Here is a 19,477-nt window from a genome sequence, read left to right as displayed (position 1 = left end):
TCTTCAGAAAAAAAATCATATACACAGCAATTTTATTGTCAGATTTCAGCGAAGACTCCAAGATATGAGCATATGGTTGTATTTATGCTTTGCTTAAAGTGGCCTTTTCTTTCAAAATACATGAAAGAATTTGCATGATTTGTGACCTCATTGCTGCTTGTAGAGTTTGCAGAAGCCACTAGTRAACAACTACCAGATTTGTCCTTTGAAGTGATATGCAAAAGGCATGACAAATGACCCTCAAACGTACCAAAAGCAGTCATTACAATATCTTACAATAGCATATGTGGATAAAGGTGTAATTTTGCAATTCAGTAAGTGGGGATTTACACAATCAACTGTAACATGTTGGAATGACAGCTCTGACTCAGGCACCCTCTTTTCCTCATGTTACTACTGTGCAAAAAGATAAACGTGTGAYACAGGCTTATTTTATCAGTCACAAYCATCCTGCCAGGGCACAACAAGCACAGTATATAAAACAACTACAGCTGCGCTTCACATGCTGAAAGAAAAATACAAAAAATGTAAKATGCTTGTTAAAGACTAGAAAAATCACCTCCTACTTAGACAGGAAGCATACTATGGAGCAACAAGCATTGGGCGCTATTTTTGTCCACTGACAATTGGCAAAMTACAATTTTCACAAATACCACAAGAGCCTTGACACCCCCTTGTAGGAAGAGTGTGGCTATCAGTAGGGTARTATCTGCTAGTTCTCCTCAAGTTTATAACAGGAAGCTAAAAGTTCCCTTTTATAGATGTAAACCAGCAATTTCCAGACTTCTCTCAGCTGGGGGTCCTTTAGTCCCCAGCACAGCTAATCAATCCTCTAAATTGCAATTTTTGCTGTAATTTTTGAAATGCATACCTTTTGCTGCCATGCAAAAGCACCAGTATTACTCTCAGTGAATAATGGGCTCAGTTTCTCAAGGATTAAGGAGACTTGCTTCAATTAAGAAAGATGCATCTATCTTTGCCACTGGGAAATGGAATACACTGCCATGAGTCATGCTTAATGAGCCATGAGAAAACAGCAGTTATTCATCTTTTTTCTCTGTATTTCATTTTTTCAGTCAAATGCTCGTTTTAAGTTTGAAGCATCACTACTTCACATGTTCTTCATCTGTTATTTAGTGAAAGGATAACAAATATTTRCTTGTGATAACAAATATCTGTGCACATAGTACACAGATCCCACCAGAGTTGCACTTTTCCTAAAAATGAATCTATTTTAACCAGCCAGTTTCCTTCCAAATATCCTGGAATCGAAGAGTTAAATGTGATGGACACATCAGGAGTTTCAACACCCAAAAATACTTCGCACTCAGCTTTCAGCACATGAAGCCATGCAAATCTTCTGCAGTACAGAAAGAATTATAACTGGCCACAAGCCAGTGAAAACCTCTAATCCTGGAGATGGTGTGATGACCAACTGAAAGAATTGCAGGAACGTCATTGGCAAAAAAAACATTTCAAAGCCTCCTATCACATGCTATTCTAGATTTATTCATGCTGAACTCATAATGCTGGTACCACGGGGGTAATGACACACTGACAAAAAAGAGAACCAAGTTGCTAACAAAACCATCTTGACTTGAGAGTAAACAAACACAAAAAGTGTGCCCTGTAGTACTCCTTACACCTATGCTGTCTTCAACCCTTTGAGATCTGAGCTTTTCCAAAGCCTAAATATAAGCTATCAGGTATGGACKGAAAGTCCTATAAAGAGTATGATGCAGTAATATCTGTATTATGTTATTTTGACTCTCAAAAAAACTAGAAAGCTTGAAATCAGTAAATCAGAAACTTTTTAAATTTACTTTTCTGAACAAGAACCATGTTGGAACCTTTACATCTGTTACTGGGGCACACAGGAAAAACAAATCTGCAATAAGGAAGGTGGCACGTAAGCAGTCACTCCAGCAGCCAAGACTGTCAGACCCCCATCCTCCTCCTCCAGCCACTCAATCCTGCCCCATGGTGCAGCCTATTGTGCTTCCAACTGTGCCAACAAAACTCCCTAAACTGACTTTGAGAAAGCATCTCTAACTACCGCCTTCCTGTGCATATTCTGAGGCCTCAGACAWACCTAAGGAAACCAACTCCTCTTACCACATGAGCTCATCAGGAAAAGATAATGCAGTCCCAATGTGTGGTTTACATGATAGCTCTGAGAAAGCAGAACTGAGAAAGCTGGAAGCAAATTTAGTAAGGGTGGACAAAGCCGCCATCAAGACAGCCCTCCCTTTCGATGAATCACTTAAAAAAACAGCAGGGAAAATTGCAATCTCTGAATACCAGGCAGTGAAATGACAAATACAACCATATCCACTGCATATATAACTTGGGACAATGGTGAAGAGGAGGGAAGGAACAGGGAGCTAATTTGAAGAMGGGTTGTCACAAAAAGAATAGCCAAAATAAAGTCTCTTCATGGACAACTCCACTGCAATTCTTCAATTGGATTCTGGCAGCTCTGTCCTGCTGAAACAGACAGAGCAGATGCATTATGTGCCTTGGCATCTGCCATCTATAATTTACTAAATAAGTGAAAAATCAGGCTATGCTATGAAAAACTAAACAGTGAACATTTGGATTCTCTTAGAAGAACTATCAACCTCCTGAAAAGGGATAAAAAAAAMCCCAAACCAACCAAACCTGAGAATAACTTTGCAGATACTTTTCTAAAAAGTATACAACCAGAGGATAAAAACTACCCAAGTTAAAAAAAAAACATGAAATAAAGACACCAATACTCAGAAAAATCAGTTACGCAGTTAAAATCAAGCACACCTTCCAGCTCTTTGAGAAGCTGGTTAACAACCTCTCATACAGAGATTTGAACATGATTCAAATGCTGGCCATTCCTCCACTCACCCTTACTCAACAGAAAGGCAGGAGAAACTCAGTCTTCTCAGAATTCGAGTCAGCAAAACTGGGGTCCTACAGCATAGTGAGAATGTCAGCTTATATATAATACAAGTTCCTTGGTCACAGTTTGATGAAGCAGCCCATGTGCTTTCTGGTCTCTGGGGGCCTTGCACAGACTCTCAATCTTCACTTCTCAGAACTTTAGCCACAGCAGCACCACTACATACTGCATCTATGAGCCACTGGCAGACAGAGGGGATATGATCTTTACCACATTCCTAGCAGGCATAACTATCAGCATGAGACTTTGTGGCCTGGATCCAGTCCCTGGAGTTGCTTTGTTCACTGCCCGTAACATCCATTTTGCCATCATCTCTCCTTTTCACYGAACCTGGGAAGAAGTAGCCTTGATCTTTCTTAATTACAATGTCAAGCAGCACTTAAATTATGCAAATAATGGAAAACAGTCTCTCAAACTTGGCAAGAGATATGGATGTTAGACTGACGTCATTGTAGAACTGTTAATGCCATGAATTCTACACCCAATGCTCTTTTTTATTCCTACTTCCATTCCGACTGTCTTTCAAGCTCACTGAAAGTCCAAATAAAATTTTTTCTTGAGAAAGGCCATTGCTAAGAGTCATTTTTAGCACCTACCCCCATCAAGACTTCATTTCAAACTTCCATCTACTTCCTAGAAACAGAGTGCTCCACTAAAAACACACATGAACTGTTACCTGCCAAGCCTGCTCTCCCACAGGCTGCGAAAGAGCTCCAGAGCACAACCAGGCCAAGCAGCACATCTGCTCCCTGACCCCTTGCACCCTCCCCTCACCTGAAATCTTTGCAAAGGTTGCCTCTTTGTTTAAAAGCTATTATGAAACTAATGATTCTGCTGCCCCAAACTGGTAAGTGGACAAAGGTCACGGAAAGCCAAGGAAGGAAAAAGCACAGCAAGAACAGGTAGCTCTGAAGAACTTCGAGTAGAGACTGAAATTTTTACTTTTGTATTAAAACTTCTTTTCCAAGGGRAAAAAAGCTTGAAGTGCTCCCTTTTAGAAAGTATTGTTTGAAGGCTGGTCTAAAGGTTATAAATTTATAATTAATATTGATTTCCTTCAGACAGTATTCCTCTGTTGCTCAGCCCCTTTCTAACCTTCATTGACTGAAAGAAGACGCTTATATTACAGTATTCCCTGATTTGCAAGATTGATCTCCTCCATCCTATAGTCACAGCATTGATTCTGTACAGCACAAATTGGTTTTTWGATCTATGCATTCCATAGCACTTTTGCACAACCACCAGCTATTTATGTTCTGGTGAAGCAAACCAGTCATAACTTAACTGGCCTGCTCATACTGTACTGGCACTGCAGATCCTTTCCAGGGAACACACTCCCACTCTAATGCCTATTTCTAAAGTTATGTTGTATTCATCCAGCATCTAAACAAATTATTTATGGTCATATACAAGCATRTACCAAGTCTGCAGTACCCACTGTATATGAAAAATTAACAGTGTGGCTTTCTTTCATATCCAAAAAGCTGTGTTAAAGGTTGTAATATTTTTATATCATTGTCAGTTTGGAGAGTACATACAAYAAGCACTAATTACACTAATTCCAGATTAATAAGGGAAAAAAAAACCAGTTAAAAATCTGAGAGTTTAATGAGAAAATTTTTTTTWWAAAAACCCAAACCAAAATTAAAAACAAAAAAGCCCCCATATACTTATCATAATACTGTACTTTCTTCTGAAGCCAGTTATATTTGAGAAAATTKTAATTAGTGCATTTATTTACACTAGGCGTTTCATCTTAGAAGAAAAAAAAATAAGAAAGAGAGAATAATTTCACTGTCTAAAACCTTGGGAAGAACATGAAAGTCCGTACTACTACTTCATTTTCTTCCAACTGTAAACTGTTTACATTTCTGTAACAAAATCCTGGGGTGTTTTTAAGAGTTCCCAACTTCAGCAYAATTAAATGAAAGGTATCTTGTTCATTTCAACTAGTAATTCCCAACAAACAAAAAAGTATGTTAAAACCTAGGGGGAGACAGTATTTAAAATTTAGGTAAATTTTATTCCAGCAGTTTTTAAAGGGTGGGGCTGGTGGGGATTTTTGGAGCGTTGTTTAGAGAAGGATTGCTTCTGGAAGAAACAAAAGTTTCAAACCAGGRTTTTCTTCAGCAAAATGAACATTTTTAAAATGGGAATTTCATGCAGTTTCCCAAAATGGCTCTTCTTAGCCATTAATGTAATTTATATTTAGCACAAGACCACAAACAGACAGATTGCTAGACTAGACTGTTTCAGGGAAAGCAAACCACTCTGTCTCTTTACTCCCAGTGTTGCTAAAATAAAGAGCACAGCAGTAACATAGGAAATGAACACAAAGTAGAAAAATACGACATTTCAAAAATACTGGTTGAAGAAATTAAATTGGAAGACTGAGAACAGATCCAACCCATYCCCAAGTGAAGCCATCAGGACATCCCTAGCCAAGCTCCAGAGGAACACAGCCGGACAAACTGTGCATTYAAACAGACCACTGCAAGTCTGAAATTAGAATTTGTCTATACAAACAAACCTTCACAAAATACCCCTGCCTGCACACACCAGCACCAGAGAGACTCTTCTCTTTACCCACCCGTTGAAATTCCACCCCTTTGTGGCACCAGCAAAGAGCTGGCAGGAGGCACCTGRTTGCAGCTTTTGCACACTGGACACAGGCAATACTTCCAATAAATTCTAATTTCACCAACTAGGGGCTGTTTAAGCCTCCCCAAGTAATTCTGGACCATGTAACACTTTTTTGCATCATGCTACTATGCCAGAAGACTGAATAACAAGCACACGTTTTTACTGGAAATAGACGTCTAGACAGCAACCTCACAGTAATTTCTGCAGAACACTTCTTATCCTGAGACTGAACTCTGGTCATTCATAGTGAAACCACACGAGAAACACTGGTACTGACTCTCTCAACCATGACACAAGGAGATAAATCCAGTGAAAATTCAACATCTRCCCCATCAACATGCCTTTAGCCTCCTCACTCTTCTAGTCTGGCAAAGGGGAACATACAAATACTTCAAAGTTCATATACCTATTTTTTTTTTTTTTTAAACAATAATCTTTAACTGAGGATAAGGTTCTTCTTCATGTGTATTATTAAACATTCACTGTCTCAGCATTCCAACATTTCTGTAAAAGCTATTAGAACACATTATTAATTTTGAAGCACTAAGAAGACTCACTGACTTCAAAAGCATCTTTGAAACAAAAGAATCCCGGACAATGAGGCTGGATTTGTGATGTCTGATGTAACCAAGTTACCCAAGTTGATACAAAACCTCAAAAGTATCTTGTATTCAAAACAAACTATGTTAAAAATGTTAACAGAATGCAGTTCAACTCAGAGGTGCTTAAAAACTTCAACGAAAATTCCTAAATCCACTCACACCCTATTTACATCAGAGGAGTGCTGTAATTGCACAAAAACATGATCACCTTTGAAAACTCAAGCATAAACTACCTCAGATGCCCTCAGATGCAAAGAATATATTCAATAAAGATCTGGTGTGCTAAAGTAGAATGGAAAGAATTCCAAATGATGAAAAGACAGCAAACAAGCCTGACAATACCCTGAAGGGACTTTTTGCCTTTTTTTTTTTTTTCTGGGGATTTTTTAATTAGTTGGGTTTTTTTCAGGATATTTTAAAACAAAAATTAGTAAAGTGATCATTTCTAAATTGTTACTGCACTTGCAATTTTTTCCCCTTGCAAAGTGTCACCACTCTAATACCCAACTGCCACATACAAGCCAGCTAAGCTTACCACTGACCACTYCTATGTGAGGAGTTTTAAGTCTACAGACTTGACTTTAAATCTACAGAATGACTTAGAATAGGAAATCTTTTTTACCCGGAAAGCTGTATAAATAAAGAATTGAATCTGATCATTTTCATATGCTGCCAGGCTTTGGATGGATAAATATTTCCAAAGAGCTGGCGCCTCTGTTTTGGATAGGAGTGGGTGGAATATTGCAGGATTCCCCTTCCCTCCCCCACTGAAGCAGAATCTGGTCTCCATTAAAGGCATTTCRGCTGTAATTCTACTGTCAGAAATATCCTGGTTTTCTACAGTTTTGCAATTCTTAAAACCATCATTAACACTGATGAGGTCCYGTTCCACATCTGCCAATTCTAAGTTTTACTGTCTGTGCCAAGCATGGCAGAAAAGAAAAATCTAAAGGTTTAATAATGATGAAAGCTGTACAGAAATCATATTAAAAAGATCATGACGAAAGTATCTTCATTTGTGTGTAACATAACAAAATACATAAAAATTCACTCAGCACACTTAGAACTAGCCCTTTCTATTAAAAAATCCTTCAAGTGCCATCTCTGTAGCAAATGCAAAAATGCTGTTGGCCCTATTGAAATTACAGGAGCAAAACACAAGGCAGTGTGGATTAAGGTTTCTGCAGCTGTCAGCAATGCAATCATCAGAAAGGTGCCACTGACAAACTGGATTTCCAAGCTGACTGAGCATGTCAGCATTGGAAAATTCAATACAGCCCACAAATACAACAAACACAGGAATGCACTTTTATGCATCACTTTCCATTGAGAATTCAGTACAATGATCACGAACACCAAGTGCTTACTGATTAAAGTTCATTTGATTCTGCCCAAATGCTGCATTAGACTGAAAGTAATGGTAACAATGAAAGACTTGGAAACCTGATTCCTCCTTAGGAATGAATTGTAAGTCTGTTTCTGYTCTCTCCCATCTCATCCCAAAAGACCCTAATTTTTACGCAGTCCTAAGATCAAGAGTACAAAAGCTTGTCTGTAAACATTCCAGATATACATTCAGGACATCTTACCCCAAACACTCAAATGAAAACTGACATGTAAAAACCAATTGTAGACCTATGAGTACTGATGGCAAAAATCTCTTGGTTAGACATTTTAAACATGCACAGTAAAATAARCAGCAAAGGATGCATAACAATGTATTGCATTTATTAAAGATGTATTTGACATCACAAATTTGAAACAACCTTTTGAWAATACTTTTGATTCTGATTAAAATATTTCAAGTCAGTGATTTTTCCKTTTCTTCCTTTCTGTAGGTGATCTAGACCAGTGCTTTAGAGATGGGACAACAATTGTTGTTTCAGGAGAAAATGGGCACTAGCAGCTAATAAGGACACACTTAATAACAACTGCCTTATTTTCAGAAGTTATTGAATCCAGCTCCTGCAGAGAGCCAAGAACATTGCTTTTTGTGTCTCAATGCCACAAATTTTGATGTCTGTCCTGAAGCCCCAGATGCTCAATATTACCACAATCTCACTGTTAATTGAAAGTCTTTTTGCACAGCTTAGCTTAAAGTAAGTATTTCCTACACTTGTAGGAAAGATTACATMACTCAGAACTCCAAAAGTCATTTCAGGAAGCCTCTTTTATAACCCTCAGCATGCACACGGCTTCTCCGTAGTAAGAAGAGTAGGGATGAAGGGCACAATGTAAGCAGAATAAATCAAGAAAAGTTTGAAGTACATTGAGGTCAAARACATAAGGCTGGACCTAAAGTTCCTACTGTGTTGTTAAAACTAAAGCAGGCTGGCATAGGTCTTCATGAACAGCTTAAAGCAAATTCTACCTCCTTTTTGAACTGAACTTACAAGCAGGTTCTAGCTATGCTGCAACAGAATTATTCAGGTATTCCAGTTGTTGCTCCAAGGGGTATTGAGGCCTCCAAGGCAAGGATTTTACCTTTGTTACAGCTGATATCTGACCTGGCTGCAGCAGTGTTTGCAAGGAGACATACTCCAGCCACTTCAAAGTAAGAGATATTATCCTCTGTGCCTATCTGTTCCTTCTCATTCTCATGCTCAGCGTCTTCCAATTGAAGTTGGAAGGGAAGAAAGCCTGTCTAATCATCCCAATTACAAGAAAGGATGCCAAGAGTAAAGTAGCTTAGCAATAACAACAATCAAATTTTCTAAAAGCCAGAGAACCAGCAGATWGATCATATTTGATTATACTAAACTCAGGCTGTACTAATGAAGCAGGAAGTAAGAAACAGCAATAGTAAGGGAAAGAAATTCAAAGGGTTTGTGTTCTCCCTATTCACTCCTGACCTGCAGCCTGCCTTAACTTGCCAACAGCCCTTATGTATTATTACTCGTCCTCTTACAGCTTTTGCATTTCTGACATCTCAGAGCAGCTGGTTTCCATTCCCTCTTCTGGCTCTTCTTTTCTCAATCCCAGTAATTTCTGCTTTCATCAAGAAAGAACAAGATTCAAGACTGTGGGGCCCTGAAGAAGCTAAGAACAAGACGGCGAAACTAAACCAGTGAAAAAAAGGAGTGAGACTTTCCACCAGTAYGAAAAGGTGAGAAGACAATAAAACTAGCCTGTACAAGAAAGCAGACTGTGGCATCTGATTAAATTCRCTAGTAATTTTTCCCACAACATGGGATAACAAGCCCCAAAATTGTGCCCCTGCAGCTCCCAAAGCCTTTCCTGTGTTCATGAGAAATGCACAAGGCAAAAGATTCCTCTCTCTGCTATTAAAGTATCATTTCAGAGAAAAATGGCAACTCTGTGAATAAATATGTCCTTACAGCTCAAGTACCCACAGAAAAGGTCATCTACAGAAAGGAAAAAATTACAGGATCAGAGAATTCTTATCAAAACTTTYGATACTTGAAATCCATTTTACAAGAATAAAAAACAATGCGTTTTGCAATATTTATGTAACAGCATTAAACAAACAAAAAACACACACTGTACAAACAGACAAATAAACAGAAACAATCTAAAGTTTTGGGAAAGTACTAACCAGTTACTGACAGCAGCTGTGAAACCCTCACCTCCATTTCCTCCCGATGAGACCTGTCTCTATCCTCGAATTCACGAGTTCTTCGTCGAGCCTCTTCAAAGGCTTGTTGTGCCAATGCATCCTCCTGCTACCAAAGCAGATRACACAGAGTGACACAAAAGGTGACCCTCATTTCCACCAAATCACATTTCTTTTGAATATTAAGTATCCCTTGGTAGCAAAGTCAAGTATGTACTGCAGAACCTGCTAGAACACAGATGAGTTTCCAGCAAATGTCAATACAGGTTAATGAAATATTACTCACCTTCACTACAGCAGTAGAGATAACAAAAGCTGGAATGCAGCTATTATTTGAAATACATTTTTAAAGGAAAGCTGCTGTTCCAAAGTAGTTAAAGTGCTGCTGGGGTTTTTTAAGGCTAGGAATTCTCAGAAGTTCTATGTAAAAGGCAGGAAATTTTATTCTCCTTATGAAAGGCATTTTCAAGACAGYATTCACAGGTACAGCCAGACAGAGTCCACTAGCATCACTATACAAATAATGGCAATTTAATACTCTTGCATTTAAAAGAAAGTATTATCACATCCTTCATTTTATCAAAAGCTGCTGCAGGTACCTCAGTATAAATATTCTTAATACTTGTGTATCACTCATATTATTTAAATTTAGATGCATRGGAAAGTGCAAAACAGAAATTATTCCTCCACCAATTTGCACACATTCCCACACAATGGAGGAGAAACCTGCAGGTTTTCAACAGCCCTGTTGCTTACTTTCAGCAATGGCTTATGCACAGGAATAGATTTAAACTAACACTCAAAAAAATTTTTTCTAATAGAACATATGGTTTGAAGGAYATTTTAAGTAAAGTGTTAGCAATATGTAAAGCCATTATTAAYTGGGTTAGAAGTTATTTTTCTTTTAATGCATTTTCTGTTCCCCATCAGAATTTTAAAATTTTCAGAATAGAAGAGTCTCATCTGAAGAGGCTCTACAAATTAGTAAGGGAAAACTGTACTGGTTCTTCCTCCTTCTAGCTCTTCAGCTGTAATTACTACTAACTCTGCTTGCAATTCCCACAGACATGCAAATGTTATTTTAAAGCTGATAATTTTAAAAAAAAGCTGACCTTGATTGTTAGAGGACATAAACATGAGAGCACAACTAAGTTTTAATATACCTGGGGACTAAGTGCATAAATTTTTTAATTTAAGATAAAGCATCCCCAGCCTGAGAAAATGTTAAATTGCCTTTTTTGCCGTGGGCACAATCTGCTCTGTGAAATGATGTGAAGGGGCTCCCTCGCGGCCCAAGGCAGGGAAATACAAACAGCTGCCAATCCCAGACTCTGCCTTCCGCCGTCCCTTTCTGCGGACGCGTGTGCAATGTTTAAAGCTGCCAACAAGATAATATTTTAACACCATCTATTATTTTTAAGAGCAGGATTTGGCCCTTTACAGCCATTTTAATGTTCATACAAGGCATAGAAACCAGGGTCAGACAGCGGAAAGTTTGTTTCAATAATGCAGAAGGTTAAGAGAGAAAGCAGATAAGCTTGTCTCCCAGATGACTCCAAGAAAGCTGTCTTAGTTCTAGTTTATGACAATATGTATGTCTTTACTACCATTTTTTAAAAACAGACTTAAATAGAAGCAGATTCTTCTTTATCAAAGGTTTTTGCATTCTACCATCGTTTAGAGAGGTCATGAAATAAAAGGMTGACATACAGCCTCAGACAGAATATTTTAAAGAAATGGTCATAACCAAAAGAAACTAAATTAGAAATTCATGGGAAAAAAAATCAGTATGTTGAAATCCAGAATGAAGATGTGTTGACAGCTGAAACACTGGTTAGCTCATGTCTAAGAAAGGGGATAAAAGTATCAGAACTCTTTTTTTAGTAAAACATAAAATTCTGTTCTAATCTTGGTGATGCATTACAACAAATCAACTAACGACTCAATCTTACATAACAATCTACATTTTTTTTAAAGTGTCACTCAGTTCTAGTAATTATAGCCTAGCAAATTCAGCTGTATGAGACCAAACAATTTATACATCTYAGTTTTATTCTATAAAAGTGTTCCTGGTATGAATTTACAAAGAAAAAGAAGAATAAGAAAACATGGGCTACGTCAACATGAAAACGGAACAAAAACAAATCTCCCAGTCCAGAAAATAAATAAAAAAAAAAATTGAGAAGCTTACACACACCCACACTTATACATGAGTCCTCACAGCAGCCCAGTAGTAAAAGACTTGGTGAGATAGCAAGATGCTCTGCTAGTGAAGACAGTCTCTTAAGAACACTCAAATCAGGGAAATTTCAGCCCCAAAGAGGGAAGACAGTCAAGCATGTATGTACAGCTTGGTGTGTTGGTCCATCAAAGTCTGAGCAAGCAGTGGAATGAGGGCTTTCAGTAACAAAAAGACTGCTTAATAGCAAGACACAGATAGGCTGTGGATTAAGTGGAAAAAAACAGTAGCTTAGCAGGTACAATTAAAATACTTCAATGTTAACACATGGATTCTCTTCCTAAAATATTTGTTGACCTGGTGAAGGATAGTATGTTTTCCAAAGTATGACAGCAAAGAAAAATTTTATCTGATCCCAGCATTAGTACAAAGTGGTAAGAGAAAGGAAAACGCAAGAGCACATTTGCACAAGACAAAGCCTTCCAAAAAATGAGGGGGATGTAGACACCAGCTGGACCTCTTACAAAGGACAGTGGGTACACAGGCACCACCATATGAGGCACTTACGCCCCTCTGACATCAGTGCTATTTTGGGATCAAAGTCAGCAGTTCAAACAACTGCCACTAGCAATATTACAACAGTTTTAAATAAGGAAGCAGAGTGACAGATACAGGAAAAAGGAAACTGCAGAATGCAAAAGATTGCCCCAATGTTTACAATACTAACMCATATAAGGGTGCAGCTACTCCTGTGTCTGTACAGCTCCTTATGACTCAGGGCACCCTTAGGTTCTACTACTGTAGCAAAYAGAGTGACCAATGACAACCTCATAAGCATCAAGAATCACAAACTAAAAACAAATTATACACCKGTAACTGAGTGCAAACATCTCTGTAGATCCCCACAGTGCAATACCTCCAGCACAGCACCCTATACTCACAACTCAGGAAAGTACTGACACCTGAGARCATGCACACTTCCTCTCACACACAMAAAAAGACTAAATCACAACTTCAATGCACAAGGACTTTCTGAAGATAACTAAARGGAATTGTTAAGTGTTGTTAAGACAGCATACACACATCAAGAAACTAAAACAATTCAAGCACTTGCAAAAAACATTTATTGGGAAAATAAGAAAAATTAAACCCACAGGTCAGCTGATACCTCTCCTTTTTGGAAGGGTGCCCTCTTTCTTCAGGCACAATCCCCTCCTGAGTGCACGCTCCTGTCAGCCTGCTCTCAGCTCAGAAGTCCTGTGACAGTATTATGTAGCTCAATTACAGATCAAGAACCTTGGGATTGAACTTGCATGGTCCTCTGGGCTCTACACTTGTCCCAGCTGTGTAAGGCATTACAGCCAGSAGGCCTCCTAATCCATGGAGTCCATAGCAGTGACTCCGCTGCAGCTGGAACTGAGCTTGCTCAAAACACTGACACACAGCTTTGCAAGCAGTGAATGCACAGTAAATAGTGGGTTTCGAGTAAAAGCTTCAGTCTGTGGCTTCTCATGGATTGACAAAGGGGGGCAGGACTTTCTTTCATGAAGGAAGTGTACAGGACCTCGACTGCTTCAAAGACACTGACACAAAGTGTTTCTATTTAATGCAGAACACAGTCACATTAACATCACCTCATTAATGTGCAAATTAGTTTAAGTTAGGGAGAGGCAAGGCACAATAGAGGGATGTTCTTGGGTTTTTTTTTTGTGGAATCAAAGGGTTCCTATTTGTTACACAGTGACCAACTGCAGCTACAGAAGAACTAAAAGGCAAATCCCAAGGAAGTGAAGGCTGACAAAGAGGCAAACAATTCTCAAAAGCTGCCATACCTTAGCAGAGTCCATCAGTGCCAGAGCACAAATAAAAAACTCTTCATTCTCACTCATGTAATAAAACAAAGAGCCACCAAAAGAGTCTCAACCACCCAAAAGTAAACAGCTAAAATAGACTTTCCAATTAAACTGTTACAGGTATAGCTTTTAAAATACTTTATTACTCTGTAGCATAGTAACAGTGCAAAATCACTCRAAGTTGTAAATTACAAATTATTTCTGCCCCTAACATTTTGACCTAATGTAGCTAAACTACATATACCCACATATTTCTGAACTTCTATACTGCAACTATTCTTTGGAGTTTGTACTCAAAGTGAGGGCAGAAACTGTGTTTTCCTCCAGAAGAACAAATACCTAARGCACACTAACCAAGGGCAGACTGTCTTACCTGTGCTCTCTCTTCATCAAATTCCAGGCAACCCATACCATCCAGTCTCTGTAGATCTATCCAGCCTTTCCAGATTACACAGACACCATTGAGAATCATGGGTGCCTTCAAGTACACCTGGAATAAAAGCAAAACACATGCTATGAATTTGCAAGCTCTTACACATGTGCCTGCACAATGAAAATACTGATGCAGGAAGCTTCTATCAGTATTCTTAGAAGAACATCCAAACCAGCTGGTAACATGAGACTCCATTTAACAGCTTCTACTGCTTCCTTTCCAAGAACTCATTTTAATCAAGTGAGTGCTTTAACTTTTGCCTACTGTACTGGATGGAATAAATTTAAGCTGTGTTCTCATTTTATAAACTGGCGTGCACCAGGATTTAGTTAGAATTCTTMCTGCTTGCAGTTAAACTAAGTGTTTTTCTTGTCAGCTTACCTTCRTCTCACAAAGGAAGTGGCATGCTGCCAAACAGGGAGAATCCTACAGCACATTTAAATAGTTAAATGAGCACAGACCCTCCTGCTCCCAAGAAACACTGTATTTTACTGCAATACATGGGTGATTTCAACCAAGAGCAAGCACTGGTTTCAGTCCTCCTCAAATTTACAAACAACTCAGAGTTCAGTAAAATACATTACATATACACTGTGCTAAAAATAAGGAAGTCTTCCTGTGTCAATTTTAGCATGTGTGAAAAGCTTTTGAAAAGAAGCAACACCAGCTGATGAAAAGCCAACTACAGCACCTATGTGCATGGTGCCTTGTGCTGCAACAAGGAATAATGCATGATCTTAAGGCCCAACATGTACACAACAGTAGATGTTACAGTGATGCCACAAAGGAATTTAAAAAGAAGCAAATGCCACACTGAGTTTGACATGTTATACTTAATGATGTCAGTCTTAAAATAAAAAAGTCACAGCAAAATTACCTGCGTTGTACAGAAAAGGAGAAAAACTTCAGTAGTTATTTCAGCCTACCTGGCAAGTCAAAACCTCTCATGGRACAGAAGTTTGTCTATGCTGAATCACCAGAGAGGCAAACCTGCACACACGCCTGCACCCACTTCAGACTGAAAGATTGCTTAGACATTCCAAATCCAGTGGAGTTTTTTCAACCTCCAAGAGCAGCTCAGGCTCAGCTAGGTAGGGGAACTTTCACACAGTGCCTCCTCTAACAGTTCTAAATTAATCCACTGGCAAATCCTCATCAAGGCCTAATTGATGTTTAGCACTATAACTCATTTCAAAGCACCCCCACTGTGCCTACTTGCTCAGTTCCACACTTACCAGCTAAGGTCACTGAAGCAGAAAAAGAGCTTGAGAAGCAGGGGGCACAGAGGAAAGGAAGCCTCCCTTATGCAAAGGCTGTGCTGGCAGAATTAGGCATCAAACATGAAAGGCAACCCTTTCATGGAAGTGGAAGAAAGGGAACAAATAGCACGAATTGAACTGACAAACAAGTAATGTTATTTGCCAAAGAAAACAAACATTCAATCTCCAAGCCAGATTTTTACRACTTTTCACATTTCGGTATGAAGTGACATACACTAGACCTTTTAATTAGTACAACATGCAGCAGCTCAATAATAAAGAAATAAATGTTTGTTTGAGCGTATCTTCTTCACATCAGCGCTCCTACTGCAGAGTCTCTGCTAAGAGCAAGGCCTGGTTTTGTGTCTGCACTCACAGACCATCTGTGAGAGTCATCACACCTCAGCCTTGTGTGGGGACAGCACACCATGCATGTCTACTGGCCAGCAGCTTCTGYGAGCTGAGGTGTCAGAACCAGCATGAGTAAGCTGTGGACTACCAGGAAACCACCTCCCACAGCCCTCATTTCAAGATTGAGCATTTCAAATATACGAAATACATTGCAGCCCTTCAGCACAGYTTTTACTCATTCATCTCACAAGAAACAAATTAAGGACGCTGCATCAATTTAATAGATGCATTTAATTAATTTAGAAATAAAAGACAGTTAAAATAGGCTACTAGAATGTCATTGTCTTCTAAGGAAAATGAAGAGTAAATCAAGAAGGGAAATAAAAAGGCAGCATAAACTAACCATGGGTCTGTAAAGACAAAACTGCCTGTATTCTAATGCTAGTTATGTTTTGCAGGAGCAAACAAGCACTTGGCTGATCTTCATTTAGGGTTTACCTCTCACTCAACCCTTGCTATCTTCCTGGCCCGCAACAGCAGCCTGGGACATCAGAAGGTACATAGGCCTCCCCAGAAATGACAAAAAACAGCTTTCCAAGTTGTCCAGGGATACTYTTTATTTGTTCCTTTGATAAGGAATATTATGCTGTCCCTAACTCATTTCAGTGGCCATTCAGCTGCCTCGGTCACTGCAGCTGCCAGTTCTTTACATGCAAACTTCCTGTCCCAGTGCAAACAGCAGGTAGCTCATACATAGCTGCTGAGGGCTCAGTTCTTCMAATGCCTCATGCACCACCTGCATAAAGCCTGAGCAGCGCTGGAAATTSTGTGGAAGTCTTCAGAAGTTAAAGGGGAAACAAGCTGACAGAGCTGATGTGATTCCTGATTCCTACAATCTGCCTGGAGCACGCCGGCCAACAGCTGYGCTGCTGACACAGCAGCCTGGGAACCTCTGGCACGCAGCCTGACCTTTCCAGATAAAGYACTCTGCCCTTGCTCCTGAATCAGAGCCCTGGAAGCCTTTCACTGACAGATTCAGCAGGTCTTCAAAACTCTGATAAACAAACATTTTTCTCTTCTGAAAGCATGAATTCCTTCACAAGGTTTTTCAAGTTTTGAAATGATCACATAATTGTTCAAACGTAGTATAATTCATACTGAAACTMCACGAGTTTGTGCAGGAAGTTTTCTCTCATTAAAACACGATAATGCATACTGGTACTTTTTTATTTATTTGAGAGAAAGGAATTTAAACTCCTTTTCCCCCTTTCCTCTTTCATGAAAAATGGAAACCACCTAAGATTATAGCCAAAAACGTTTAACCACACATTTCCTTCTTTTCAGATACAGCTATGTTGGTTCCCTTTTAACTTCTGAACTTAACAGAATCATTAATAAATTACTGCTCTGTCTGTGAGCACATGATCTATTATGGCACCTCGAAATCCAGCAAAGCGGTCTTTTAAAAATTTGAATTGTCTGCTCTGAAATTTGCCTCAAGACAGTCATGGTAGGAGACCAAGGGTAAAAGCTGTATTATTTCTAAAAAGACCCAAAATTCCCCCTCCTTAATATTAYAGAAGTAGATAAAAGCATGTCTTTGTTAGAGCAGCTCTTTCAAGGTTTTATTGCTAACCCCAGATCACCTGCATTTATATAATTTTATAAATCCTCCACACACCTCTGGGTGCTTTTCATAATAATGCCTGGCAGTTAGTGCTGTAAAATTCAAGAGACAGGTGAAAAGCACTACAGAACAGAAGGAAGGAGGACAGGTTGGAAGTCCAACAATTATCAAATTCATATTCAGTGGATAAATTTAATGCTACGTAAAGAAATACCATTATAGGGGCATAGAAAAAGCTAAATTATACAGTAACCTCTTTTCACAWTACAGTCCATCCTATAAACCAAAGGAGGTAGGGCTCTTCTGCCACTGACAGTGGACAGTTGTGTAACTGAATTAAGAATTTTTATACACATGCAGAAGGATGAGAGTAAGTTCTCTCTCATTTTGCACCCTCATTTTCCACACAACGACACCACTAAGCCTTTGTTAGACTATGAGGCCTAGGTAAACTGCCACGTACTGAAATATGCAATTTTTACTAGCCTACACCAGCTGAATTTTTGTTCAGGTGGCTATTACAGAAATAATTTAATCTCAAATGACATCTTCCATTTCAAATCCTGCTACAAAAGGATATTTAAATGAGAACACAGACATATTACTTTTACACTGGAAACAGGCTTTTAGTGTTAGAACAAATATTCTACTTGCTGACTGAACAAGCGGCAAGAGTAAACATTCTTATCTCCTGGCACRTTATCTGGACAGAGGACAAACAGCACCATAAATACACATAAAATTGAGAAGGGGCTGGATGAATAGGCTTAGTTGGGCTCTGAGTTGTTGGGCTCTGTTTGTGCATCCTCAGCTGGCTTGTTCTCAAAGACCTCCGTGCCACACCTTTAATATATAGTATCTCACCTTCCCTTTTGTGCTCTTTCAACTAATCTGTTATTTCTTTTCATCTGCATTTAAATGAGCAACCCTCTTCTCCAATTCCAACTAACTAAGTTATCTTTGCTGTTAAAAAGAGGCAGGGACATGGCGCCTGTAACATCATTCATTCCTGTTTTAAAAACCAAACTATTTAAACAGAGGACAATTCTCAATGACTTTAAAAAAACTTAATTTATTTGAGCACAAGATAAAAAACCTCTGTTTCACATCCTATTTTAGTCATCTAGTAAACCCTTATCTCACGACAGCAGGGTATTTAACTGATCTGCTCGAGGTATGCTATCTGTATGCTCCATCCACACATCCTGCAGTTACAGAAAATGCTCCTTTCTCCCTACAGCAACCAAGCCATTTCCTCCCCCAGAGATTGCACACAGTTCTCACCACCCACCGACTAATGAATCAGCAGGCTCACAACAGCCAGCGCCACCGAGGAGACCAACTTCACCCCCCCAGGAAACACCAGTCCCCAGTGAAGTGGTGCAGTCCCCCCCCTTCTGTTTTCATTTTCCCAGCACACTGGAGCAAAACGCATTCTTTCAGAAGAGGCTCAGTTCTGAGTCACCCTGTGCCTCATCACGCACACATCTGCCCATTCATAACCGCTCACACGGGCTGCCCCTCTTGGCTGAGCCACGTCCATCCATCCATTCCCGTTCTGGTCCCACTTTCCCCTGAATCATACTCYGCTTTTAAATACTTAAGGAGCAGTCTCCCTGGTGATTTCATATGTGAAACACTGACCACTAAGAAAGAAAGAAAGGCGTTAAATCAGCTAAAGCTAACCTCACCATTTCAGCTTCTCTTAATGTGATCTGTACACACCAGCAAATAAGACTACTTCTACAAAATGTTCAAATGAGAAATTATGTATTCAACTGTTTCCTTTAAAAGAAAAACACATGATTATATATACAGTTTGCTAAATAAAATGTTGCAGTCTTCCCATAAAGATGTGGCAYGACTGCTCTGAAATGTAAAGTTCTGTCAGACCCATCCCTGTGTTCCCCCCAAAATACCAAGATTCTTTCATATCACAGAGAAGGGTCTCTAGCCTGAATTTCAAAGAGGGGTAAATCATGAAAGAGGAAGCAATCTATGATAGGCCAAAAAAAAAAAAA

The 19,477-nt window shown here is 39.1% G+C and overlaps 1 protein-coding gene across 2 annotated transcripts in view; it reads right to left on the bottom strand.

Annotated features, from left to right (window-relative positions):
• The window catches only part of CBFB (core-binding factor subunit beta), a 38,162-nt gene that overhangs the window by 4,887 nt on the left and 13,798 nt on the right, over positions 1-19,477 (bottom strand). Inside the window, exons 4-5 of one of the 2 annotated variants that reach the window (XM_057364568.1) lie at positions 14,160-14,276; positions 9,737-9,863 (exon numbers count right to left, since the gene is read on the bottom strand). In XM_057364568.1, the coding sequence (XP_057220551.1) occupies positions 9,737-9,863; positions 14,160-14,276 (244 nt within the window). The remainder of the gene's footprint in view (positions 1-9,736; positions 9,864-14,159; positions 14,277-19,477) is intronic. The other variant, XM_057364567.1, reaches the window with a different exon arrangement.

Source organism: Malurus melanocephalus, unplaced genomic scaffold (assembly GCF_030028575.1).
Source record: "Malurus melanocephalus ecotype Western Australia unplaced genomic scaffold, MMel_1.1 scaffold_40, whole genome shotgun sequence".
NCBI lineage: Eukaryota > Metazoa > Chordata > Aves > Passeriformes > Maluridae > Malurus > Malurus melanocephalus.
This window is presented reverse-complemented; position numbering and strand designations above follow the sequence as displayed.